This window comes from Heterocephalus glaber, unplaced genomic scaffold (assembly GCF_053883595.1).
Source record: "Heterocephalus glaber isolate CG9 unplaced genomic scaffold, H.glaber_assembly_v1.0 deba00001452, whole genome shotgun sequence".
Lineage (NCBI taxonomy): Eukaryota > Metazoa > Chordata > Mammalia > Rodentia > Bathyergidae > Heterocephalus > Heterocephalus glaber.
Window position 1 is genome coordinate 3,446,036 of NW_028258302.1, and position 25,989 is coordinate 3,472,024.

The 25,989-nt window shown below is 49.4% G+C and overlaps 1 protein-coding gene across 7 annotated transcripts in view; it reads left to right on the forward strand.

The window, feature by feature from the left end:
• Rims3 (regulating synaptic membrane exocytosis 3) overlaps window positions 1–25,989 on the forward strand; it is a 39,069-nt gene that overhangs the window by 5,680 nt on the left and 7,400 nt on the right. For 6 of the 7 annotated variants that reach the window (XR_001182787.3, XR_015452719.1, XR_206363.3 and 3 more), the window contains exons 2-7: window positions 10,253–10,431; window positions 14,907–15,154; window positions 20,515–20,656; window positions 23,228–23,340; window positions 25,090–25,191; window positions 25,517–25,656. Coding sequence is in view for 2 of the 7 variants with exons in the window: in XM_004871783.4 (XP_004871840.1) it covers window positions 14,938–15,154; window positions 20,515–20,656; window positions 23,228–23,340; window positions 25,090–25,191; window positions 25,517–25,656 (714 nt within the window). In the remaining 5 variants the exon portion in view is untranslated. The remainder of the gene's footprint in view (window positions 1–10,252; window positions 10,432–14,906; window positions 15,155–20,514; window positions 20,657–23,227; window positions 23,341–25,089; window positions 25,192–25,516; window positions 25,657–25,989) is intronic. The other variant, XM_013068193.3, reaches the window with a different exon arrangement.

A 25,989-nucleotide genomic window follows, 5' to 3' on the forward strand; every position in this document is an offset into this window, starting at 1 on the left:
TGTGATACTCACATACTTGCATTGCTTTTCCACTATCTTGATCTCCTGTGTACTCTGTAGGTCAGGAATCCTGCATTACCTCACTCTGGCACATAGTAGGTCCACAAGGAGTTGGTTGATTAATGAAAGAGCAGAACTTGCTTGCAGGATCCTAAATTACATCTCTGTCTCTGGGGCTCTCTTTTCTAGTCCTTTCTCCGTAAGCCCCAGAGCAATCTTTTCAAAACACAGAACTGACCCTGTCACCCCCTGCTACTTAAAATACTTCAATAGCTCCCCAATAGCTGGCAGGAAAAGGCCTCAGCTTCTTATCATGATATTCAAAGCTCTTTATGATCTGTGCCTGAGTCCATGTCCACCCCATTTCCCTGGCTTCTGCAGCACACTTTGAACACCTGGCACTTCCTCTGACACACATCCTGGGCTATTCTATGCCTCTGTGCACCTGTATGCACTGTTCCTTCCGCTTGTGATGCCTCCCTACCCCCTCTGTCTCCATGGAAAATGTCCTGCACTCTTTAAAACTGGCTGGGCTTCCACCTTCGCTGGGAAGCCTGTGCAGACCTCTGCCCCTCCTGGATGTTAGCCCACCCTCCCTTTGCCACAGCTGTGTGGCGCCTCCATCTCTTACTGTCTCCTGCTGGACTAGGCTCCTTCGGGGCAGGCACGGGTATTTGGGGTCTTTTGTTTTGTTTTTATTAACCAAGGGCCTTTACGCTGAGCTACATCCCCAGCCCTTTTTCTTTTGAGAGAAGGTCTCACTAAGTCACTAAGTTGTCAAGCTGGGTTCAAACTTGCAGTCCTCCTGCTTCAGCCTGCTAAGATGCTTGGATTATAGGTGTGCTTGATTTACAGTTTTTTTCCAGGCTTGTTCATCTTTGCATCTCTGGCTCCCAGCTTTTTTTCTATCTTAATTAGGTCTTTGCTTACATACAGAAACCCACTCAAACCAGATTCAGTAATAAGAAGGGCTTATTATAAGTATATGTGGGATTTCTGGGATTTGAGGGGACAGAAGAGTGCGAGCCTTGGGAAGGAGAAACTTGGAAGGCCAAGAGGAGTTGAATCTATCTATCATACTCTGCTGTCTGCCTTTGCCTCTCTGTCACCCCGGACTGAACTTTCTCTGCTTTTCCAGGCACCAAGCCAGACATAGTTCCTATATTGTGTCCCTTAGTTCAGACACATTCAGAGGTAGAACAACTCGGCATGGCAGATCAGATTCCAAAGTTGCAGCAGGGGATCTGATTGGCTCTGAGGGAGTCAAGGGCAGTCAATTGCAGCCTATTGGGAAGGATCACCAAGTCAGACATGGAACATGGCGTTGGTTCCTATTTTTAAAAGGGGGAGGGGTCTTTGTTAACTGGGCAAGTACTTCGGATGGCATCTGCTGGGGTCCTTATTGTGCCAGATGAATGCTGGCAGAGGGACCTGAGCCTCAGGCTTCCATGTGGACAGCACCTGGAGAAAGGAGACCTGCAATTATGACTGAAAGAGGACACTTCCTTGGGCAGCAGTGCTCAGGGAGGGCTCTGGAACCCGTCACATGGAATTCAGAGCCTTGAGGAGAGAGAAGGGGAGATGAAACCCTGAATTTCGTCACCTCTCTTTGGAGTGAACAGAAAGGGAAGGAAAAGACATGAGCAGTCAGAACCATTTTCTCTACCAAAATCTTATGGATCCTCTGATACCTAACTCACATCCTTTCCTCAATGAAGAGTCACATCATGTCCACCCCACTCCTTGCAGTCAGACCTTTTTCACCTTTGTTGATTCTGTTCTTTGTAATGCCCTAGAAATGAACAGTGTTTGAGCACTTCCTCTGCACTAGACACTGCATATGTGTTACTTCATTTCATCCTCACATCCTACAAGAGGGCTACTACTGTTGCCTCATTTTTACAGACAAGGAAACTGAGGCTCAGAGAGGTGGCATTTACAGACTAGGGAAACAGCAATGTGACTGCAGAGTAAAAGTGCTTTATCTCTGCTACTTACTGTTTTCCCTTGGGGATTATGAGGGTCTCATAGGCCAGGTTACCATCTTCTCTCTCTCCCACTGCCCAGCACAGGATCAGCCCAGAGCAAGGAATTCCAACTGAAGGACAGGTGGACACAGATAGAACAGAATAGGCATCTGAGTGGGAGTCAAGTCTCCTATTCATGGATCTATTCTGTGTGACTGTGGATAAATCTCTGAGCCTTTGTAAGCTTTTGTCATTCAGAAATGGGGGTGATAATTCCTGCTGTGAGGCTATATAAGGTGGATGGTGTGGTGACAATTTGTAAATAGGAAGGAACTGAGCAATCTCTACAGAATGGGTGGCAGCAACAGGGTGCCAGTGGGCTGCTGTGTCCAGCGCCTGCAAAGGCTGGACAAGCTGGGTGGTTTCCCAGCATGTGGAGTGCCACCTGTCATGACTCCCAGGGGCTCATGGACCTGCCATTGTATAGCAAGCAGCATCTCACATAGTGAGAAGGTTGTTTCCCTCCCAACTCTAGCAAATCCAAGGTTGGCCCAGGGAGAAAGTGTCAGTGTAGTGGCTGGTGTGTCTTTCACAACTTTTCAGCACTTGCTACCTTCCCTTTTGAACAGAGAGGTCTCCAACTAGGCTGAGAGCTTTGGTTGACAACTCCATGTAGCTAAAATTTAATAATGTAGCTTTGTTTTTTTTCTATGTTTATTTTACTGTCACATTCTATTTATTAAAAATAATATTGGCTTTCTGTTTGTAGTAGTAACACAATTTCTGTTAAACTAGGTACCTTAAGTGAAAAGTGTCACCTTAAAGAAAAAATGTGCATTACAGTGCAGGAGTATGTGGATTTGGCAGAAATTGTTGAGGTGATGAACAGATGACAGTGTTATGTGGCTAATGCAAAAGTAGGAATGGCACGGGGAAGTCAGAAATCTAATCTTGAAATTGTACCTTCCACCTATGTGACATATTTGGGGGTCTCACCCTGCCCTGCTGGCCTGCTCCCTTCTGCTCACTTTCTGCCCTGGCTTGGGTTTTTGTTTTGTCTTTGTTATTTAGCATACAGTCCTGCAGACAGGAGAATCTGTGGCACCATCTCCACAACCTGCTCAAGAGTGGGCTCTGGGAAGTGAAGAGTCTGGATAGGGGTAGCCCTCTCATCTCTGAGCCCAGGACTGGAGCCCTCCTTGGGGGAGCAGGAGATGCACCCCCACACCTTTTCTGGTCCTCATGTACAACGCAGGCCCAGGGGTTCCTAGAGAATCGGTGAGGCCTGGGAGCCACCAGTGAGGGTGAAGCTGACCCTGGCACTGCATGCCCCAGAGCTGGGGCCTGGAGACCATAAAGCCAAGAGGCTTTGGACGCTCAAATGTCCCTGTTCCTATGCTCCCCCTTTACTGACCTCTTTGTGCTACAGACTGCCTGTTCCTGGGATTAGACAGCACACCCCAGGAGGCCTCAGGGGGCACATGGATTTCTCCACAGGGCCCAAGACCAGGGCCAGAGCAGAGCAAGTAGATGAGAAGGAGGGAGGCCTGTCTGCCTCTGCCCAGACCCACATTCACAGTGAGGGATGAGGGCCTGACCAGAGTAGGGTGTGTGTTTTTGTTTTGTTTTCTTTTTTTTGGTACCAGGGATTGAATTTGGGACCTTGCATTTGAGAGGCAGGCACCAGAACCACTGAGCTAAATCCCTAAATCCCTGGCCCTGGGTGTGTGTTTTTATATGTCCATAGTGGATAAGAGTCTCTGTGCAGGCATTGTTTGTGTGTGTTCGCGCACTAACACGTTTGTCTATGTAACATGCTTATGGCAAATGGATCCTCATGGGATTTGTCTGAGCTTCCTTGGGAGGGAGTTTTTGTGTAGCATGTGAGCTTGTTTTTGTTTTGTTTTTGGTACCGGGGTTGAACTCAGGACCTTGCACTTGTGAGGCAGTTGGCAGAACCACTGAGCTAAATCCCTGGCCCAGCATGTGAGTTTGTGTGTGTGTGTGGTAGGGGCCTCATGTCTGTGTGGGTCTGTGGTTACTATCTCCGTGTAATATATGTGTAAACGACTATCTTGTGTGTTTCTGTGTGTATATATATGCTCTGTCTAGGTGGCTTTTCGAGCTGGGTGTGGTGTGTGCCTGCTGTTTTGTGTACATGGCCATCTTTATACACCGTGTGTCTGGTTCTTTGGTATGTCTGGATGGCAGAGTGAGTGTATGGCCTGCTTTGAAGGGGTCTGGGGGTGGAGGGGTGTAGGAAAGTGAGGCCCCAGGGACATTATCTGTGCCTGGGCTGGAGTGCGGTTGTGCTGGGTTCCCAAGAGTCCCCCAGAGCGTGCAGCAATCGGAGCGGAGCCTTTCGGCTTGGCGCGGGGCTGGTAACCGGAGCCCCTTCCTCCTATGAAACATTGATTGTCCTCGAGGATGGGCCGCTGGGCCCGGGGAGGGGCGGGCAGGAGGGAACCGCTGTCCTTGGTGCTACCGCCTGTGCCCTAGCAGGGTCGTCTGCTCAGGCAGGGCCGGCAGGGAGAGGGAGCGAATGCCCCACCCACCACCCCCTTGGCCGGGCTCTGCTCTAGGGATGAACTTGCCTGTGCCTAGTGCCAGTCTGTCAGTTCACCCACCCCATCTAGGAAGGGGCAGCAGGAACTAAATGAGTATTTTCTAAAGACCCAGGGACAGAGTGACCTTTTAGCCAGGTTTGCCCGAGGCAGTCCTAATTTACACCTCTGCCTGTGGTCCTGGTGTGATTGTTAGTGGTGTCCCTGCTCACTCTCAAAAGGGTTCCAGTTGGATGATAAATTATGTGCTTGCCAGGAATAAGGGTTTGCCTCAAAGAATTCTCTCTTCCCTAAGCTCTGCTCTGCCCTGGGGCTTCTGCAGCCAGGTGGTGTACTTTGCCTGGGGGTGGGAAATTGTCCTTCCAATGCTAAGACTGAGCTGAAAAAAGAGCTTAGGAGACTCAGGGCCCTCGGGATCCTGCTACAACCCAGACCTTCCCCTGGCAATCCAGCCCCCTTCACCAGCCTAAATGCTGCTTTCCATTCAACTGTGCTCCCTCTCAGTCCTGGGCTTCACTCACCCCCAAAAGCAGAGTGCTAGCTCAGCTTCTTCCATCCAGAGTAGGCCCCTCCTTGGTCTCCACAGAAGGGTGTTGTAGGCTGCCAGCTTGGCCATCTGCATACTCTTGGCCTCTTCCCTGAGCTCTCCTCCTGTGTTGAACTGCCCATTCTCCCTCTGTTCATGGATCCACTATGTCCTGCCCTTTCCTCATCTGCCCTCCCCTCTGGGTATTCCTCTTCCTTTCTACACCCCACTTTTCCCTCCAGGAACACACTCAATACCTACCCACTCACCTACCTCTCCTGAGCTCAGTGGATCTGCTTACCTGCCCTACACCTCCATGCAGAAGCTGCAGTGCTATCTCAGACTTGTGACTAAGATGGGGATCACCTTCCCCTTAAGCAAAGGTTGTCCCCTGGGACCCCAGGCTCTGTCATTGGAACTTCATAGCTCCATCCTTCCTATAAATCACCTTGGATTCTATTTTTCCCCTCTCTCCAACTTTGTTCCTTCAGCAATCCTCTAATTCCACCTGGATCCCTGACCACCCTTTCCTCTGCACACAGTCAGATCTGAAGCAGTGCAGACCCTCCTACCTGCATGGATCTAGCAGCCTCTCAGATTTTCTTCCTGCTGTCAGCTTTCTTCTGATTCTGCACTTGGTGTCAGATTGATCTCTGTAAAACATTACATCTAAATCTTGTCAGATTTCACTCCTGCAGGATTAAAGCCACACTTCTTAGCCCTACATTCAGAGCCCTTCATTGGCTCCTCCCAGCCTCCCTTTCCAGTCTCCTCTTGCACAGTTTCTTTTCCTGCTGTTCTCACTGCTCAGCTCTGTTCCCTAGCCTCTGAACACACCATTTGCTGTCTGCTCCTCCCCAGTAGTTCCTGTAGAGCCACTTCTGCCTCTTCAAATCCCACCTGTCTTCCAAGGTGCTCTGTAGCACACCTTCTGACACCTTCTTTGGTCTCTCCTATGCTGAAGTGTTCACTCCCTCCACAGAATGACCAAAGTATTTTTTCTTTGCTTCTCAGTGCCTTGGGTGGTCCATGGACTAGCAGCATATTACTAATAGCTTGTGAGAAGTACAGGACCTCAGAATCCACCTATGACCCTTGGAATAAAGAGCTGCATTTCAACAAGATCCCCAGTGATTTGTGTACACATTCCAGTTCAAGAAGCACTGGGCAATGTGCTCATCGAGGACAGGTTTTTGCTTCTATTTGGGTATGGATTTTGGCCAGAGTGGGTGGTCTTCTCAGGTGCCACATCTGGGCAGAACCACTGAGCTAGGAAAGGCGCTGAATGGTGGAGATGGCTGAGAAGCATGTGTGTCCTGCCTGGACCCTTCCCACCTGGAATCCATACCCTGAGGGGCCCCAGAGCTCAAGCTGTGTAAGTCTGGCTCTGGAAGGCACTCTAGTAACATAAGGAGAAGTCAATTAATCAATACAAAGCAGTTTTCAAGCATGTAGCAGAGAACTTTTCCCTGTTCATGAACACACACTGGTGGTAAAGTCTGTTATTTTAGTGTATGTTTTGAAAAGAAAAATATTGCTGCTTTTTTCATTATAACATTAATATACTTTCTAAAGTAGTAACTTTAGAAAACACAATATGCCATGAAGAAAATAAAAATGACTCATAATTCTCTCCAGCTACAAACACTTAATTTAATGTTTTTGATTGCCATTCATTCATTCAACAGATATTTACAGAGCCCTGCAGTAGCCCTACTCCAATGCCAGGTACCAGGGATTTGAGGTGAAGACAACACGATTCCTAATTTTGAGCAGCTCACAACCATGGGATGGGGTATGGGAGACAGGCACTGAGCAAGTTAGAACAACAGTGTCTATTTCCCAGAGCTGCTGTAACAAAGTACCATGAACTGGATGGCTTAAAATGACAGAAATTTGTTCCCTCACAGTTCTGGAGTCTGGAAGTCTGAGATCAAGGTATCTGAAAGGTTGTTTCTTTCTGGAGGCTGTGAGGGAGAATCTGCTCCGGGCTGCTCCCCTAGCTTCTGGTGGCAACTGGTCATCCTTGGCATCTCTTGGCTTGTTGCTGCAATGGCTCCAATCTCTGCCCCTGTTGTCACTTGACATTCTCCCGTTTCATGGCTATCTTCCTGAAGGACACTGGTTGAATTAGGAATGAACCCTAATCCAGTGTGATCTCAATCTATTACATCTTTAATGATCCTATTTTCAAACAAGGCCACATTTTGGGTGTGAGGGGGTAAGATCTCAGCATTTTGTTGGGAGCAGGCATCACACAAGGACAGTATATAGCTCTAGAGGAGCATGATAGGGGACTAACCTTGCCTGGGAAGAAATGACCTTCAGACTAGGACTGAGTGAAAAGTAGGGGTTAGCCAGGCAGGGCAGAGAGATAAGTGGTGTCCATAGAGCATGGGGGTAGGGACAGGCTGGATAAGAGCATTCCAGGCAGACAAGACAAAGTGGTACTTTCTAGGAATGAAAAGAAAGCAGTGTGACCATAATACAGAGCAGGAACAAGAGGCAGGACCTGGGAGAACAAGTCAGAAACTGGTTTATATGGGCCCAGAGCCTTGGTAAGAGGCTTCTCCTTTGTCATGAAGGAAATAGGGAGCTCTGACAGTGTCAAGCACAAGCAATTCATCTTGCTTTATAGGTTGTCTCCTCCCAAGACTGAGGACTCTGACAGCTGTGTTGTTCCTCTAAGTCCTTGGTTCAAAGGGTGACACATAGCCATGTTCTTGGGAGACCCCTGGCTACGTGAAGGCACAGGACAGCTCTGTCCAGAGAAGAAAGCACAGCCTGCCCCTAGCAGTCCCGTTGGAGGTAGGGGATAGGTCTCACCTTCCAGAACCTTCCTTCAAACCAGAGACAGGGCTCATCCAGCCCCGGGTCTGCTTCACTCTTGAGTATGCTGAGTCCTCAGGCCTGGAGACACAGAGCTGACCACCCCACATCAGCACTGCATGAGGGCTGTGACTGAGGATGGATCTAGTCCTGTGTGGCTCCCTGAGGCCAGAGGCCTGGATACTGGGAGAAGTTAGGTCTTGCATGGGCAATGTCTTCAGTATCCTCCCCTCAAGGGATGTCTAAGTCTATAATGCCTTCCTACATGGGACCCAGCCTAGATGGTGCTCAGTCTCCCTCACCACACCCTCAGAGATCCTCCCTTTCCTGTGCATGGTGGCAGAGGGTCCACCCTGCCCAAAGCTGCCTGTCCCCACCTTGCCTGGGCTGGGTGGGCCTGCCTAGGTGGAGGAGAAGTGGGTCAGCCGGTAGCCATGGTGACAGCACTTGCTCCCTGCCAGCTTTCTCATCTCCTCACCACAAACCCCACCAATGCACTCCTTTGTCTGGTCTGGCAGGCATGGGGGCCAGGAGGATGGGAATGGGAGCTGGATTGCATGAGTGTGTTTGTATTCAAGCTCACACAAGCACCTGCTCCGAGCTGGTGTTTGTGCCTCAGCCTGGAGAGCTCACAGCTTGCAGTAAGACGCTTCCCACTTCCCTGGCCACTACAGTGGTGGGGCTCTCCTTGTCCCTCAGGCTAGGCAGGGGCCAAGAGGAGGGAATGGAGGCGGGTGTGAGTATGTGCAGGTGTGTACACAAGTATGAATCTGAGTGCCTGTGGCTGTCTTGACTGTCCATGTGTGCTTCTGTGTGCCTTTGTATGGATGAGTATCTTGGGGGCATGTGTGCATATCTGTAAACACGTGATGATTGTGTATATCATCTGTGTGGATCCATATTATGTGTAATCACATTATTTGAAATTCGGTGCTCTCTGTGTGTGTGTGTGTGTGTGTGTGTGTGTGTGTTTAGGATCATCTCTGGAGACAGAGGTCTGCACAGCAAGGAGAGAAGCTAATATGTGCTCCCCACTCTGGTGGGGTATGTTTTCTTGTCCTGCCTGCTTCCCCCACTACATACCCAGCCCCTATTACCACCCACATCTCCCTAAGTGGGGAAAGGAAAGGCTAGAGCCCAGCGTCCCCCTTCCCCTTCTGTGGAGGCAGGAACTGGCCTCTCGTGTGGGCCCAGATTGGCACAGGGTGGTGTGGTGGGCAGTCCCAGTGCTGGATCAGAGTTGAGGTGGGGACTTCAAATGCCAGGCCCAGCATGCTGCAAAGGCTTAAGAGCTGAAGCTGGTATAGCTTCCTGGGCCCCTTTCACATCAACAAAGAGGTATAGGAACCTTGATCCACACTCATCTTGGGGTACCCAGGGCTGCAGTGGGAGGTAATCCTGTAACTTCTGGGACACCCCTGAGGTGGATGCACCTGGTGAATTGAAACTAACACCTGGACAATTGCTTACCATGTACAAAGCACCATTATGAGTAATAACTGGATAATTGACCAATTGCTCATTAAGCACGTAGCAATCTTCATTCTATGATATTTTATCTAAAATGTCTCCTAAAGCACATGTTGTCATCTCCACTTAGTGATAAATGTAAGCTCACAGGGTTTGATATAGAAGCTCCATCACTGGCTTGTGAAAGGCAGATCTAGATTTGCACCTAAGTCTGTCTGCCTCCAGAGCACATGTTTTTCTCACTCTGCTCTCCTGCTCCTCATTGGTTCATCTGATCTCCAGTCCAGCCAGGAGGATTGGGCAGAATGCAAGTAGTGATCAGACTCATCTTAGAGAGGAAATGGAAGTCAGAGAAGCTGAATGACTTTCTCGGGGTCACATGGCTAGGACTAGAGTCACGAGTTCCTCCCATTCTGACTTCTGGCATGTCACATTATCTAGGGAGGGACCCAGACCCCAGTAGTCAGAGGTTGGAGGAAGAAAGAACAGGGCCCAGAACTCCTTAGCAAATCTCTGTCTTTGTCTCTGTCTTTGCCTCTGTCTGTCTGTCTCTGTCTGTCTCTCTGTCTCTCTCTCTCTCTGTCTCTCCTCCCCACCCATCTCTGTGCTGGGGATCAAACCAGGGGCCTCATGCATATTAGGCATGGGCTCTATTACTGAGCTACATCCCCAGCCCTAAAAATTGTGGTTACAGGACTTCAGCAGTTTGACATTAAAGTGCCTAAAGCCAGATTAAGGAACCCAGGAGTTCAATTTCGTTGGTTGATTGAACAAGCTAAAGTGATTTGCTCCAGGTCCCACAGCTACTTTGTCTTTTTACTCCACAAGCTACAGGAAGCCCTTGAGGACATACGTCTTCATTAGCTCTTCCTCTGAGCTCAACTCTTCCCTTCCAGATCTTTTTATCACATCACCTCCTCCTGAGAGTCTGTCCTGATTGCCTTCACCTCCTTTCTGGAGACTGCTGTCTCAGCAGAAGTTCAGTGAAGCCTTGTGCAAATGCCCTAGGGTGTGTGCTGCTGGAAGGGGCACAGCCCCTGTGATGCAGAACTCTACAGTCAGATTCATCAATTTGGTGAGTTTGGGTTTTATTTCAGGTAAGGGGTGGGGAGGGAGGAGCTAACAAGTCTTATCAGGTGATGTGGGGTCTGGGAGTTAGGGGTCTCAGGTTGGAACTCCGGTTTTGTCCCCAGCATTCTTTGTGGCCGTGGATATGTCTCTTTCCTATTCTGGGCCCTGATTTCCTGCTCAGCGGGATGAAAAGTCCAGGCTGGAATAGAGATGGCAAGTCAGTTTCAGCTCCTGAGCTGATTCTCATCAGCTGGTTTCGGAGCACTGTGTTTAGAGTGATCCTGAGGTTGAATCTGTCCTCTGGGGAAAGAGATGAATTAATGATGTCTGCTGTGGGTAGAAGATGGGAAAGGGAGGTAGGAGCTTCAATTATTCACACCCTCTTCTTGCCCAATCGTCCAACAACCTGTGATAGATTCGTTGGTCCTTCCTGTTGGAAGTATGAGTGACTGGGTTCATGTTAGGCTTTTGGGTTCTTCATTGACTATCAGAAAAGGTTCATTAGCTGGTTAAACACAGGGTCAGAGGAACCTAGGGATCCAGGGCCCCTGGCAGGGCCTGGGGTCTGCTGTTGTCAGGATTGAGGAGAAGTTTGCAGAACCCTTGGGGCAGAAAGATCCCAGGGAGAGGCCAGATGTTGAGGGCCGGAAAGAAAACGCTCTGTTTATTCCTGGAAAGCTTGGGTGGTGTCTCTGGAATTGTGGCGGGAAGGAGGCAGTAGTTTCTGTTTTCTCAGGAAAAATGAGAGGCAGGGTCTTCTGCTGCTGTAGTAGTAGACAGGACTCAGCAGGGAGAACTTCAGAGTGAGCTCCCTGTGACTTGGTGAGATCATAGGAGGGTTCCCTTCTCTAGCTGCCATGAACTAGTCCAGGAAAGAGATAGTCTTGCTCAGAAGCAGGGGAATTACTGAATTGATTTTCATGGAAAGGACTTGGTTCATTTACCAGTTATTTAGAACCACCGGTATGTGACGTGCTGTGTTGTGTGTCCTCTTGGGGCTCCTCAGCAGTCTGCCCCCATCTCTGCCACTTCTCCTTCCCCATCCCTGTGGTCTGGTGGTTCAGGAGCTGCTATCCAGCTATCCTTGTAGGTCTAGGGTAGCCATCTCTGTCTAGATCTCTGGCATGGCCTTCCTGAACTAGACTGGCTGCCAGATAAGCAGCGAGAGCCCCAGATCTGAGGGCCCTCCCACCCCACTCCAGCTCGAAGTCACAGACTCAGCTCTCCCAGTCTAAAGGACTTTCCCAAAGGACCTACTCTGACTCCTTTAGTTAACACAGATGAAGAAGCCAAGGCCCAGAGAAGTGCCTGTGAAGAGTCTGTTCACATTCTAATCCCATGTCATGATTCCTACCTCTCCCAGGTTCCCCGATAAGGACTCCTGGAGCAGAGGCCAGGGGCTAGGTCCTTGGGTCTAGTGCTGTGGGTCTGGCTCCTCCTGACCCCTGGAGGTGGCCTATAGACTGTAGGCTGGGCTCCCTCAAGTTCTCCAGGTCTCTTAGGTGATCCCTGGGTGCCTGAAGATGAGAAAATAGCTCTGTGTAATGCAGAGTTCTGGATGTCAAACCATGTGCTTGTCAGTTTCATTCATTATTCATGAGGAAACATGAGCTTCCAGGTTGGCAGGGTCAGGAATTCTGTCCCTCACCCCTTCTCACCCCAGGGCTTGTGCGCCAGTTAAGGTCTTGAGAGTCAGGGGGTTCTGCACCTTAGCTGTTCAGCCAGCTGGGGAATTTAGGCCAGAGTGAGTGGATTTTCTCATCATAGGCACTTTCCTTCCAGTTTTTTCAAAGAGCCCAGGGGCCCAGGGCAAAGCCAGAGCTTGAGGGATGGACACACATCTTGGGATGAGCTCTGGGTTGAAGGGGCAGGGGCTGCTGAGCATGTACATCAGCAAACGGGAGACTGTGTTTGTGTTCAAGTCTAGCCACTTCCTGTTTGAGTAGGACACTTCTCTGAGACTCAGTTTTCTCATCTACCTTGTGAAGATACCTACATACCTCTCAAAGTGCTATAAAGAGCAAATTACACTGATACCATGGCAGATTCACAGTATCAGATAAGCCCTGTTCCACCTTCCACCAAAACACCATGCAGATACCCAAAAACCCACACAAACTGGCACTAGAATTGGAAACTCAAGAGAAAAGATCATCATCATAGGCCGAAGTCCAGAGGGACTTTCCATTAGCTGCATGATTGATGGGGGAGTGGAGAAATACAATCCGGGGCTCTGATCACATCACAGGGTGAGTGAGAGCTATCTAGAAAGCTACAAAGAAGGTAAAGGAGGGCTCTGACTCATCTGCCCTGTCAGCCTTAATTTGCCAGGCTGCAGGTGCCATGTTGGCGGACAGACCAGGTGACCAGTCTCAGCAATCTGGGAACTATATTTCTCAGCAGCCAGAGTGGTGCCTCTCCCAACCCCATATTCCCTCCCCTTTCTACGTCCTTTTAAAAAGTCAGACTCCCTCAGGGGGTAGGCCTGAGGCAGAAGGTCCAACCAAGTGCTCTGAGCCCTGGCTTGTATAGCTGCCCCAGGAAGAGAGCTTGGGGCTGGGACAGAGCCAGGAAGTTACTGAGCAGCCGGAGCAGTGGCTTTCCTGTCTTCTGCCTGAGCCAAGGAGACCAACTGTAGCACAGGGGTTTGCAGCTGCGTTATAGAAGCCGATGCCTGGAGACCCTATCCTCTGGACAAAACAGGGCGGTGGACGCCTATGGTCCCTTCCTGCAGGGATCTCAGCACCCTTTGCCCTCCTCTTCCCTAGCACTTACATAACCACCATTAAATATTAAAGTGTATAATTGGTTATTTACTGTCTGTCTTCCCTCCTGGACTGAAGGCCTTGGGAGGGCAGCACCCAGTTTCCTTGGCTCACTACTATACAGTATCCTGGCACTCAGTATTGGCCTTGGAATTTTAGGAAATTAAATATTTGTTGAACACAGCTAATGAGGAGAGTAAATCTCTATACTCTGGATAGAATTTGGCAATGCAGTCCAAGGATAAAAAGAAAAAAAAAACATTTACACCCTCAGTGTCAGGAGGGATGCTTTTGGATATAGCTGAGAACTCTGGTTCAAACTGGCTTAAGCAATAGAAAATACATTGTCTCTTAGAAGTGGAAGAACAGAGAAAGGCAGGCTCCAAGTACAGCCTGACTTCCTTTGGGTCTGTGCACTGGCTGCACCCTGAGGCTGGGCTCCCTGTATTGGATGGGGTCTTGGAGGGAGGAAGGGAGAGAGAGGGGGACAGAAAGAGAGGCCCTCCCTCCAATCTCTCCTGTAAGCATGGAATCCAGATCATTCCCTTATGCTGAACTGAGCTGACTTAGTCACCTTCCCACCTTTAAGCAAGTGACAGTTGCTAAGGAGAAAGCCATTCACGGATGTCCCTAAACTCATGAGGATGTGCCTCCAAAACAAGGGACAGGGTGGCACCTGATGAAACCAGTCCTCTGCCAGGCAGCAGGAAGGGATCTGGATGGTTGGGAAGCTCCCAGAAGTACCCACATTCTCCCACTCAGGTAGCCCATTTCTAGGAGCCAGTCCTAAGGATATCAGCATACAAACCAGTGTAGAAACATGTTTGTTTTTGTGTTTATTTGAAAGAGAAGAGAGAGAGAGAGTTGGAGCTGATTCAAGAGGTAACTATTGAAATATGTAAGCCAATTATGCTATCTCTATACAACAGATTATTATGGTGGCATTAAAATATTTATACAAAGTGTTAATGACATTGGGAAATGCTTATGATAAAATGTTAGATGAGAAATACCAGGATATAAAAATTGCATTTACAGTATGAGTCCAATTATTGTTTTGAGTGCACAGAAAGGAGATTGGAGGGAACTGGATTAAAATGCTGATGGTGGCTGCCTCTCGGCAGTGCAGTGAAGGGTGATTTTTGCCTGCTGCTTTAGGCTTTTCTGGACCATCCCTCTTCCCCCAAGGAGGACCCCTTCCACAGTCTTCACAGGCTGGAGGCTGTTTTGTTATTTGCTATGAAAGTAGTCATCTGTAGCACATGCTCAATAGCCTTTCTATGCGTGGACACTGTTCTCAGCACTTTACCTGCACTATTTCATTTAGTCCTTATAGTAATCCTAGGAGGTAAGGGCATTTATTTCTCATTTTGGTGAGCTGTTCACTGACACGCCAAGATGTTTGGTCACAACATTTCTCAGCAGGTATGTGGGGGCCTTTGGAATTGAAGCCCAGAACATCCGACGCCATCGCCTTGGTCTTCATCACCAAACCAGATCACCTGCCAGCTCTTCATAGCCACGTACTTACAAGGATAGTCTCATTTATTGAGCCAGGCCCTGTGCACACTTTTGAGATTTATTTGTGTATTTAATCCTTAGCCTTGAAGAGGCCAAGTGACTTGCCCAAGATCATACAGCTAGGAAGTGGTGGGGCTGAGGTCAGGTCTCTGGAGTCTGATGTGAAATCCTTTTGTCTCCCACCCATCTTCAGAGTTGCCTGAGGCCCTGCAGCCCCAGGGACCATGTTTAACGGGGAGCCCAGTCCAGCCTCGGCTGGGGCCTCCAGGAACGTGGTTCGGAGCTCCAGCATCAGCGGTGAAATCTGCGGATCCCAGCAAACTGGGGGTGGGACCGGGACCACCACTGCCAAGAAGCGACGTAGCAGCCTGGGCGCCAAGATGGTGGCCATCGTGGGCCTGACCCAGTGGAGCAAGAGCACACTCCAGCTCCCTCAACCTGGTGAGGGAGCATGGGGCACCATGGGGCAGGGGTGGGGAACCCTTTTCAATGAGTACCCAGTGACCAAACCGGATGTGCCCTCCCATGCCCACACCCACTTCTATAGGGCTTCCCATTTACAAGGCACTGCACTGCTGTGGGTCTAGTATGTGGCTGGGTAGCTCTAGGCAGGCACTGGAGCACAGAGAAGGGAAGTCACATGCCCCAGACTGCACAGCTAGGAGTGGTGTAACCTGGCATCAAGCCTAGCAGTTGGGTTTCCTAGTTCAGGCTCTGTATTTTACTCTCTGACTCCACACACAGACTTATAAATAAGTCTTTGATAAACAGTAGTTATTTATTAAACAGCCCTGTGTTCCTGGCACCATGCTAAGTGACACCACAGTTTTACACACACCCATCCACAAGATTCATTCTCACCTGTCATTTCTGAGTCTCCTTTATACAAACAGCTACACAAATGCAGTTACTTAGCCACACATATTCATAATAGAGTCACATGACAGACATACAAAGATACAGTCATGTAAATAGATGCTCAGTTGTCCAGGTAAGCCACTCATATTGCCAGAAAAGCACAATACAGTAATTCTCATTCATACTGTACATGGTCACAACTAAAACCCAAACAAACAATCCTCTGAGTATAGACATGCAGACCTAGATCTCAAGCATGTCACCCATGACAAAGCCATGCTCACCAACCTTAACAGCTGCATCCTCATAAACACCATATACTTTCTCAGACATCAAGTTGCAGAAACCCAGCTATACTCAGACTGCTGGGGGACCAACCTTGTCACATACAGCCACCCGTGGACCCCACATCACAGAGGAGCCAGCTTTCCACACCAAGACCCCCTCATTTTGTGGCACTGGCCCAGACACCATCTGGTTTTGTTTAAAATCTCTTCCTGCTTATTTTGTTCAGAGTAACAACTTCCCCATGAAACCTTCAAATAGGCAGCTGGATGGGGGTGGTGAGGAGGTGGGGGCACTAGAGGATCCGGGGAGAATGCTCATCAAGACTCCCAGTTGGGGCTGGGTGGGGGACTTTTCCAGGACTTAAAATAGATTTTTACAAAGCCCTCAACAGGAGCACATGAGATGGTCTTTTCCAGCAATTAAGCTGTGATATGCATCCTGGCTAGGAGAGGCTAGATGGGGAAGGGGCTTGAGGTTATTAGTGCCTTGGCAGATGGTATAGGCCTAGGACCAGGAATTCAGGGAACTGAGGATTGAGGATCCAGGACTTGGGCTAGGACAAGGAGAGCTTGGGTTGGACTGAGAGACTAGGGATAGGATTAAGATTAGGAGGTTGTAGAGCTCTTGGACCCCAGAGGTCTGGCCCTTAGAGACCATACACAGGAATCTAGCTTCAGACCTGAATGGTTCTTGTACCCTAAATTAGGAGGGATAGTCTTCCACGGCCAAGGCAGGGGCCTGAGTCACTGTAAACACTATGGTGATCTACCCAGTCTTCACAGACCACAGGGAGAGATGGGAGCAGATGCCAGGAAGACCTTTTGCCTTAGGAAGAGGTGAATGATGATAGGCCTTTTGGATCCCTGGTCTCCATGATTATGTCAGGGCATGGCCAAAGGCCTAGAGCCTGGGGCTAGGGGAATCACCCAGATGCACTTCCATCTGCAGGTCCCTGTGAATCATCTAATTGCTGAATGTCAGAGTAGGAAGGGCCTCTTGAGGTCATCCAGTTCAATGTACTCATTTATCCATCAGGTATCTAAACCCTGGGGAGAAGGCACTTTCCTGGAGAATGACCTCAGGCTGGCCTTCAAAGCCACACTCTGTTATTTACTAGCAGGGTGATCTAGGCAGGGATCACCTGAGCCTGCTCCTTATTTGGAAAATGAGGACAATAATACATGCCTTGCAGAGTTGCCCAGGGGATTAAATGAGGCCACATGTGTGAAAGCACCCATCCTCTTGCCTGGCACATGGGAGATACTCGGTAAAGTTTTGATGCTGTTTTACACATGGTAACATAGTACAGCCAAAAGAGAAGTGAATTCTCTGGCCTTTATACCTCTGCCTCTTCCTTGTAGCACACTCCTTTCCTATCCATATTTCTTTTCTGTGTTTTTGTTTTGTTTTTTCTCCCAAGCCTTGAGGATGTCCATGTCCCAGCTTCAGCCCCCTCCTGGGTGGGAGTCTGGCACCAGAGGGATGTATGGGGCTGACTCACTATGGGTGTTGGCCGTACAATCACCATTCTGGGAACAGATCCCAGAAGCATGCCCCTTGCTGCCCTCCTGCTGGCCCCATATGGGACAGCTCAGTTCCCTGCAGGGCTGGGCTGTGTGAAGTCTGGAGGAATTCCTCTCCTGGACCCAGCCTTCTGGGCTGTGGGTCTACCCTTCCCAGAAGCCCCTTTTCTCCTAGATTATCTCCAGCCTGCACTGATTAGAGCCTTGCTCTCAACCCTTTTTGTTTCAAAGCCTCTCTTCTCTTTCAGGCCCCATATCTAGCCTGACCATTGTTACCAGCCTCTTCTTTACTTCCCCTGCCTGCCTGCCCCTTCCAGTTTATTGTTCATTTTATCCTAGAGTAGACTCCCAAAAGCTCACTCTGGTGCTTTAGAGGGCCACTCCTGGCTCTGGAATTCCCCATGGAACTCTGGAAAGGCATTTCCTGCTGGGTCTCTGTTTCCTCTTTCGTAAAATGGAGCTAAAAGGCTCTCTCTCCTAGCTATTTCATTCTCTAAGTTGTGGGAGCATTGAGGAGGATGGGTCAGAGATCCAGTGTCTCAGAACACAGGTGAATTCTGGCCTGGTATCAGGCTGGGTCCCGAGAGGACCCTATCCTGGGTTGACCCAGCTCCTGTCCAGATGGAGCTTGTGGTTTCAGGACCAAGGACAGCACCACTTCCTTCTAAGGTCCTCTAGGCTCTGGGCCAGAGGGATCAAGACCATTCCAGAAGATTCTATGGGGTTGTTGCTGCAGCTGCAATTGTCCCTCCCTTGTATGTGATGGGACAGATGGATGATTCCTGGACTCTTTCTATCTCTGGGAACCACAAAATCATTGCAGGCAATTTGGCTTGGTTCTCTAGAGAGAAGCTACATAATGTTATTCCCTGGATCCAAAGGGGCTGAGACTGGACAGATATAAAGCTAGTAAGGAATTTTTCTCTGAGTTTCTTAGACCTTTCTCCTCCCCTTGAACACACGGAATTTAATCCCTGCTGAGTCATATCTCAACTAGACAGGCATTGGGAGGGGAAAGAGACGTAGCACATCAGCAGACTGGGAGTAGTCCTAGTTCTTTTGGTACCTGAACCTCAGCTCCTCCATCTGTAAAATGGTGGAGGGGGCAAGTGCAGTGTTTTTACCTCTTCAGGATTCTGTGACTCCCATTCAAAGACTCATGTTGGGTTGGATAGGTCTTATCTAAGAAGGCAAATTCCTTCCAAATGGGTCAGAGCTTCCTCAAGCTTTAAGAATGTGCACTGAGGTGGTAGGGATGTGAAAGGAAGGGAGGGTGACTCACAGCCCCCACAGCCCATCTGCCTTTTAACTCAGAGGGAATATGGCTGTTAGGAGCTGGGGACAGGGAGAGTCCTCCTACAGCCACCATTTTTATTCCGCTGTCCAAGTGTGTGGCAGGTCACACACCATGTGTAGGCTTGCTTCACTGCATGTGATTGAGTAGATGAATTCAATTCCAAGTATTTTGCTGTAAAGAACACATGTATATGACCTGACTTATGACAGTGTACATCCTGTATACATATGATGAAGGCCTGGTAGGACCATTTGTAACTGTGACTTTGCATAAACTTACTTATGACTTTGCATGTGATTATTATATTCATATATGTGACTATCAGCACTAAGATGTTTCTGCTTATGCCTGCATGAAAGGGATACGTATAAGCTAAAAAGTAACTGTGTATGTGAGAGAGAGAGAGAGAGAGAGAGGGAGAGAGAGAGGGAGAGACAGAGTCAGACACAGAGACAGACAGACATATTGATGGTCTCATTGATTCTTGAATATGGTAACTAGTCCAGTATCCCAGAAACTGAGCTGATTTTAGAGAAGGCATTTCTTATTACCCACCACCCCCAACCCTGTTCCATCACCGCCCCACCCCCACCCCGCCATCCCATTCATGGTATCTAGCCTTCTTAGCTTTCCCTCTCCCAGTGGAGACTTTCTGAAAGATAAGCAGGGCAAAGCAGGAGGAGGAATAAAGACCCCCCAACACACCGTTGTGTGTGGCAGGAGAAAAGATTGCCAGGGCAACCAGATACCCTGCCCCCACTGCATCTAGGGGCTGTGCCACCTTCCCAGGCCAGGCCTCTCCACCACCCCTCTCCCTATCCCTATAGGCAACTCCACTCTTAATTTTCTTGAGCCTCCAACCAGTGACAGCAAATGGTTCCTTTTGTACAGTTCCTAACTGAGTACCACTTCCTCCCCAACAAGCTTCCGTGGCAGGCAACCTTCAGCAGAGGAAGTCCCCGAAACCCCCCAACCTACCCTCCTCAGCCCCGAAGGTTGTCTCAAGGGACCACACTGCAATGCTAAGGAGGTTGCTATGGAAACTCAGGCTGCATGGCATGCTGCTAGGGAGGGAAAGTGCCCCTTGTTCTCTGCCAGGCCAGGGTAGAGTCCCCGAACAGGATGCAGAGACACTGGTAGGCACACACTGCATGACCTCTGGAGCACTACTGTCCTCTCTCTTAAACCTAGAGTCAATCAAGCCAAGCTAGCAGCAGTCACAGTCTTGTTCTCTGAAGGCCTCTGCAGCTTGCCACACTCGTCCCTCTCCCTGTTCAGACCCATCTTGATGAGGCAAGTTTGTTTGAGTGGCCAAACCTCCCATGGATTTTTATAGGGCCTAGGAAGGCGTCAGAGGTGGGTTATATGGTCTGGGTGGGATGGTGTCCCAAGAGTACCTGGAAGAGGGAGAGTAAGTCTGGGAACTCCAGGGAAGACAAATTTTCCAGAATGTAGAGGGAAGAAGAACATTTAAGTTTGGGGGCAAGGGCTGAAGTAGCTTGGGAAGGTACCATAATGAGCCGGGTAAAAGGAGGGTAAGGGCCCAGGGCTACAGGGCTGGGGCTCTGCCTGGTTGTTCCAGCCACCCCCAGTTTCACCATCCCAACTCTGTCTCCAGCCATCTTTCTAGTCTGCTTTGTCTATGTCAGTGCCCTGTGGAGGGCAAGGGTCAGGCTGCAGACCAGCTCTCAGCTCAGCGAGGCCATGCTCCTGCCTCGGGTCCTATTGTTGCCTGCCTGCCCCTGCCCAGAGGGTGATGCTGGCAGTACTCTATGAGAAGCCTTGGCTGTGACCTGACCTTGTTCTCTCTTTCATCTTGGGTTTGGGGGTCCCAGAAGGGGCCACCAAGAAGCTGCGGAGTAACATCCGAAGGAGCACGGAGACAGGCATTGCAGTGGAGATGCGGAGTCGAGTCACGCGCCAGGGCAGCCGAGAATCCACGGATGGGAGCACAAACAGCAACAGCTCCGATGGCACGTGCGTGCACCTGGCCAGCTCTGCCCTCCTTGTCCTCACACGGCCCTCCAGGGCAGCAAGATCTGCTTATGTGGTTTCCAGCTGAGATGTCTGGGTTCCTCTATGCCTCTGCACTCATGTCCCCTCCCCTGGTCATCTGGTATCTGGGCCCCAGGACTTCTGTTGCTTATATCAGAACATCTCAGAGGCCCAGGAGCACTTAATTCCTTCAGGGAGGGACCCCATGCCTCCCTCCTCCTACCACCTACACTCGGCCTGCTCCAGAGGAGAGAGGAAAAGGAAAATGTGATCCTAAATTCCTTTTAAGTCTGAAACCATTGTCCCAGCTTAGATGAGTGGGGTTTTCACAAATAGCCTTGCTTGGAGTTTAGGGAAAGTGATTGGATTAAATCTGTGACTTTCAAACTATTGGTGGTGACTCATGGTAGGAAGGCACATTACTATAGTGAGTCAAAACCAGCATTAGAAAAAGAAAACTCAGGTCTGTCCTATGTAGCGAGGACAAATGACCTTGTGAACTTTTGTTTCAGTTTTTGATGTATAGAAGCTCATAGGTCTCTAGTATCATGATGTTAAATTTTTTTTCTTACATTTGGGTTGCAGTAGGAAAAATGTGAAAGTGTCTGGGTTAGATATTCCTCAATATCGCTCCTAAATCTGTGAAACTATAGTTTATGAGTAAGGTTCTCTGCTTCTGCTTCATCAAATCTCAGGATTCTGTGGCTCCATTACTTAATATTCAATGATCATGCCTCTCATTACTATCCAGTTGACCCTTAGTCTCTCTGGATGATTGACATGAAGACTCACCTTCAACACAAAATCCCAGGAAGCTCAAGACCCTTATATAAAATGGCATGGTATTTGACCCTGTGTACTTCACATCACCTCTAGATTACTTACAGCACTCAGCACAATGGAAATAGTTGTAAGACTTTATTGCTTAGAGAATAATGACAAGAAAAAAAAAAACAGATGCATTTATTTTCCTTAATATTTTCCATCTGCATTTGGTTGAATCCATGGATGCAGAACCCATGGATACAGAGGCCTGACTGTACCTTCTGTGAATGAAAGTAGCCATTTGCATTTCATGTACCTTACCATGTGCCAAGTATCCATGGGCATCCAGGCCCATGATTCTTATAGGGGATCAGCCCCAGAACCAAGTTCACAATTGCAGCCACCTGAAGAACATGGGTACCACCATTATCTCTACCTACAAGTGAGGAAACTGAAGTACTGGAGAGAGAGGAACCCTGTGTACAGTCACAGTTATTAAGTGGAAGTGTAGTCAGTATGTGCATTAAGGTCATTTGGCTATAATATAAACTTTTATTCACAATCTCCACACACTCCTTATAAAGCTCCCCAAATTCTGTGATCCAGAAAGTCTACTTTATTTATCCTTCTCAGATCCCATTGTTATAAGAATGTGATTCCAGGCTCTTGCTGGTCATGATCAAGAAAAGCAGATGCCTTGGATCCCCTTGCTGGGGAGTAGAGACTGAGCCTAGTGGGGTAAAGACACAGGCTCTCTCTGACAAGCAGACCCCTCTCTGCCTGTCATTGGCCCATGGGAGCTTGAGGCCAAAGTGCCTAATGGGATTTTTTTCCTGGACAGCCTTTTATTTCTCCAGCCAGGAGAGCCTAGTACTTTGGTCCATTGTAGCCCCTGAGCAGGCCTGGGCCAGCCCTCCCTCATCTATCCTTTCTCTGCTGGCTACACCCAGAGCATCTAGCCTTGAGGACCTGAGAAAGCAGCACTTGTCTCGTGGTGACAGCAGAAGCAGCAACAATAGTAACTACCATTTGTTGGTCCCTGTTTGTCCCGAACTTTTCCTGCACCATCTGCCTAGTCCTTGCCATAACCCTATGAGTTGGGCATTCTCTCTATTTGCAGGTAAAGCAAATCTTTTTCCTCCCAGAGTCTCTGTCTTCTCATCTGTAAAACTGGGTAATAGTCCCAACCACACAGAAAGGTTATAAGGATTAAATGACATAATGTAAATGGAACATTTAGTGCATGGTAGGCACCTGGCCAGTTTTCAATCACTGTCAGTTTTTCTTGTTACTATTTTCAGACTCCCCACAGCCATGGACCACCCACCATCTCTTCCAATTCATCTCAACCCTGTAATTGTGTTATTTTGGTTTCTGTTGCTGTTTTGGGCACCACCTTACATTATTGAGTTAGATTTTAAATTTATGATCCAGTCAAACCTCAGTTCTTGGAACTGGCTCCAGGCATTTAAGTGTCTGGTCTGTCTCTGGTTCTGGCATGGACATCTTCTGTTGTTTTAAGGGTCATCTCAGAATTCCTGAGGCTTGAGGATTAAATACTATCATTGTGTGATTTATATTAGTGTCTTTAGGGAAACACCAAAATGTTTTTCTTCAATGGATAGAAAAAAAGTTATTTGTCCCCAGAGTAGGATCCTCACACTGCACAGAGGAGCAAGTGAGGCACAGAGAGAGTGCCCAGTGCCCCAGGACCAGAGCCCCTGTACCCCATGCCCCACCCCAGGGTTGCCCAGACACCCTCACATGTCCTTCTGCTTCCTCCTGCAGGTTCATCTTCCCCACCACCCGGCTCGGAGCTGAGAGCCAGTTCAGTGATTTCCTGGACGGGCTGGGACCAGCCCAGATTGTGGGGCGACAGACACTGGCAACACCCCCCATGGGTGAGTCTTCCTGAGGACAGTCCCTGGGATAATGGTGGCCATAGCAGGAAGGGTAAGCTCAGTGGGGGGCTCAGTGTGCCTGGTGCAGGCAGCAGGAGCAAGCCCTTCCTTGGGCTTTTGTGCCATTGAGGAGTTCAAAGAGCATCATCATCAGGGAAGAAAGGGGCTCTGGCCTGTCTGCCCACTGCCGGAAGCACCTGTCCCAGCACAGCCCCTCCCTCGCCTCACTGCACACTCACCCACCACTTGCTCTGCAAATACCACTAGTCACAGTTTTGAGTAAAAGGTACCTAAAAGCCTTTTGGTAATGTTCTCATCTCTTCCTTGCAGTTAGAAAGACTTCTTGAAGCTTCCACCTGGTCCTCTTAGTAGCAGTCTGGCTCATTTCATGAGCTCTCAGCCTCAGGTGTTGGCTGTGTTGGCTTTAAGAGGCTCCTCCCCAGGCTGGCTTCCCAGAGGTGCTTCCTCAACCTCCACTCCCTTCCCCACGGGTCTGGCCTGGGCATTGTCTGATCCATGTCTCCCCACTCAGCCCCCATCTAGACAGTGCTCAATCTTTGACCCTCACAGCAATGGAGGAAGGCAAGGGCAGGATCCTTTCACAGCACTGCCCTTCTCTGAAAGGGCCCACACCAGGACCCTCAGAGAGTGAGGACCAACTCTTATCTGGCTTTTACGTTGGATTTGGCTAATTCCTAGCTTTTGCTTTCAGGCTCATAAGGGCCTGGAGAACCTGCATTTCCCTATCCTAGACCTAGCTATGAATTGTGAGAGGAACCAGCTACTTCCAGTTCAGGGCACCTTTGCGAACATTTGCGTGTAGTGCCCCCTTGTGTTCAAAACTGGGGAAAGACAAGACAACTTGGTTAGGAATGCCATAATGAGACCGACCCTCCCAAGAAAAGATCAGAAATCCTGGAGGGAGGAGAGTGAATTCCAGGATGTCTCCTGGGACATAGTAAATCCTAGACCTCCCAGTATGCAAATATGAACAATTGTATCATGGCTCAGAGAATCCACGGTGGGTGGCTGAACCCAAAGTCTGGCTCATTTAAGTTTTCTAGATCTGGCTTATGATTCTCCACTCCCTGGAAGTGACTACTACATACTTCTACATTCTGCTAATCCATGAAGAAGAAAGCTGAGTACCCAGAAGTCAAATAACATGACTCTACACACAGGCCTTGCCCCGACTGGGCGATCCATTTGAGGGAACACCGTGAGCGTTCTACTCTCTACCAGGGGCTGCCAGCCTTCCCTCCCTCCTTTGGCAATGGTGCAAGGAGGCCCCCGCACCCAGGTAGTGCCTTGTGTCCTGGGCTGGCCCATACCTTGGCATCTCTTCACACTGATGCTCTTTCAGGATTTGTCTGACATATCAAGGCTGTGGACTGCTGGGGTAGGGGAAGATAGTGAGCCAGAGCCCAGAGCCTTCCTGACCCAGGGAGCTCTGTACCCAACCCTTCCTGTTCTCCTCAGTGAAACAGAAGCCTCCAGTCAGCCAGACTTAGGAGGCAGTTTGGCAGCCATTTGTTGTGACCTAAGCATGCCCCTTGAGTGTCACCCACTGTACCCTATCAAGAGTGTGTCTGGGTCTCTTGAAAGTGGTCTTCCAGAAGCAGTTCTGACCCATCAGTTGGCTCCCTTCCACTGATGCTGCAGCATCCTCCACAGACTGGTGATCTCTCTGGAGCTGGCTGGCCTGCCCCTGCTCTGCCCTGCCTGGACTCTTCTTCTTCTCCCTTGCAGGAGATGTGCACATTGCCATCATGGACCGGGGTGGCCAGCTGGAGGTGGAAGTGATTGAAGCTCGGGGCCTGACCCCCAAACCAGGCTCCAAATCCCTCCCAGGTGAGGCTGAGCATCTGGGAGAGGGATTTTGGAAATGGGGTCCTGGAAGGGAGGGTAGCCAGCTGAGCTCTGGATCAAGCAAGTCCTCAGCTCCTCATTGGCCTAAATTAGTATTCTTGACAGCAGAGTCACAGCTTGCCTGGAGGTCAGTGAATGAGGTGGGGGCAAGGGAGGCTGGAGGGGACAAGGTTTGTTCTGGCTTCTTTCGCCTCCTCCTGCACTGCTCATTCTACTCATCTGCCCGCCTCCACGGTCACCTGGAAGTTGGGATGGGCAGTCATAGCTGTTGCTGTAGACTCTCCCCATACTTTCCTTCACCCCTCAGCCACATACATCAAGGCTTATCTGCTGGAGAATGGCTGCTGCTTGGCGAAGAAGAAGACAAAGGTGGCCAAGAAGACCTGTGACCCTCTGTACCAGCAGGCTCTGCTCTTTGAAGAGGGGCCTCAGGGGAAGGTGCTGCAGGTGAGTGTTACCGGGTGAGCTGGGCGGGGCATCCGCTCAAAGACTGGAGTCATCATTTAAGTTTTTCATTTATGATTCATCTTCTGTCAAGCGCTGTACCAAGTGCATTCATTTGCATTGCCTATTTAGTTTCACATCCCCATGAGGTGCTCTTGTCCCTAGTTGATTCATAAGGGAGCCAAGGTTTACGGGATGGTGAGACTGCTCCTCAGGCTGCACAGCTGGAGGGGGGAAGCGGGACCTGTTTGCCGGCTGTTTCCTCCTCCCTGGTGCTGATGTTCATTGTGCTTCAGCTGGGAGCCAGGCTTTTGTTAGATGCTTGAGGCTGGAGTT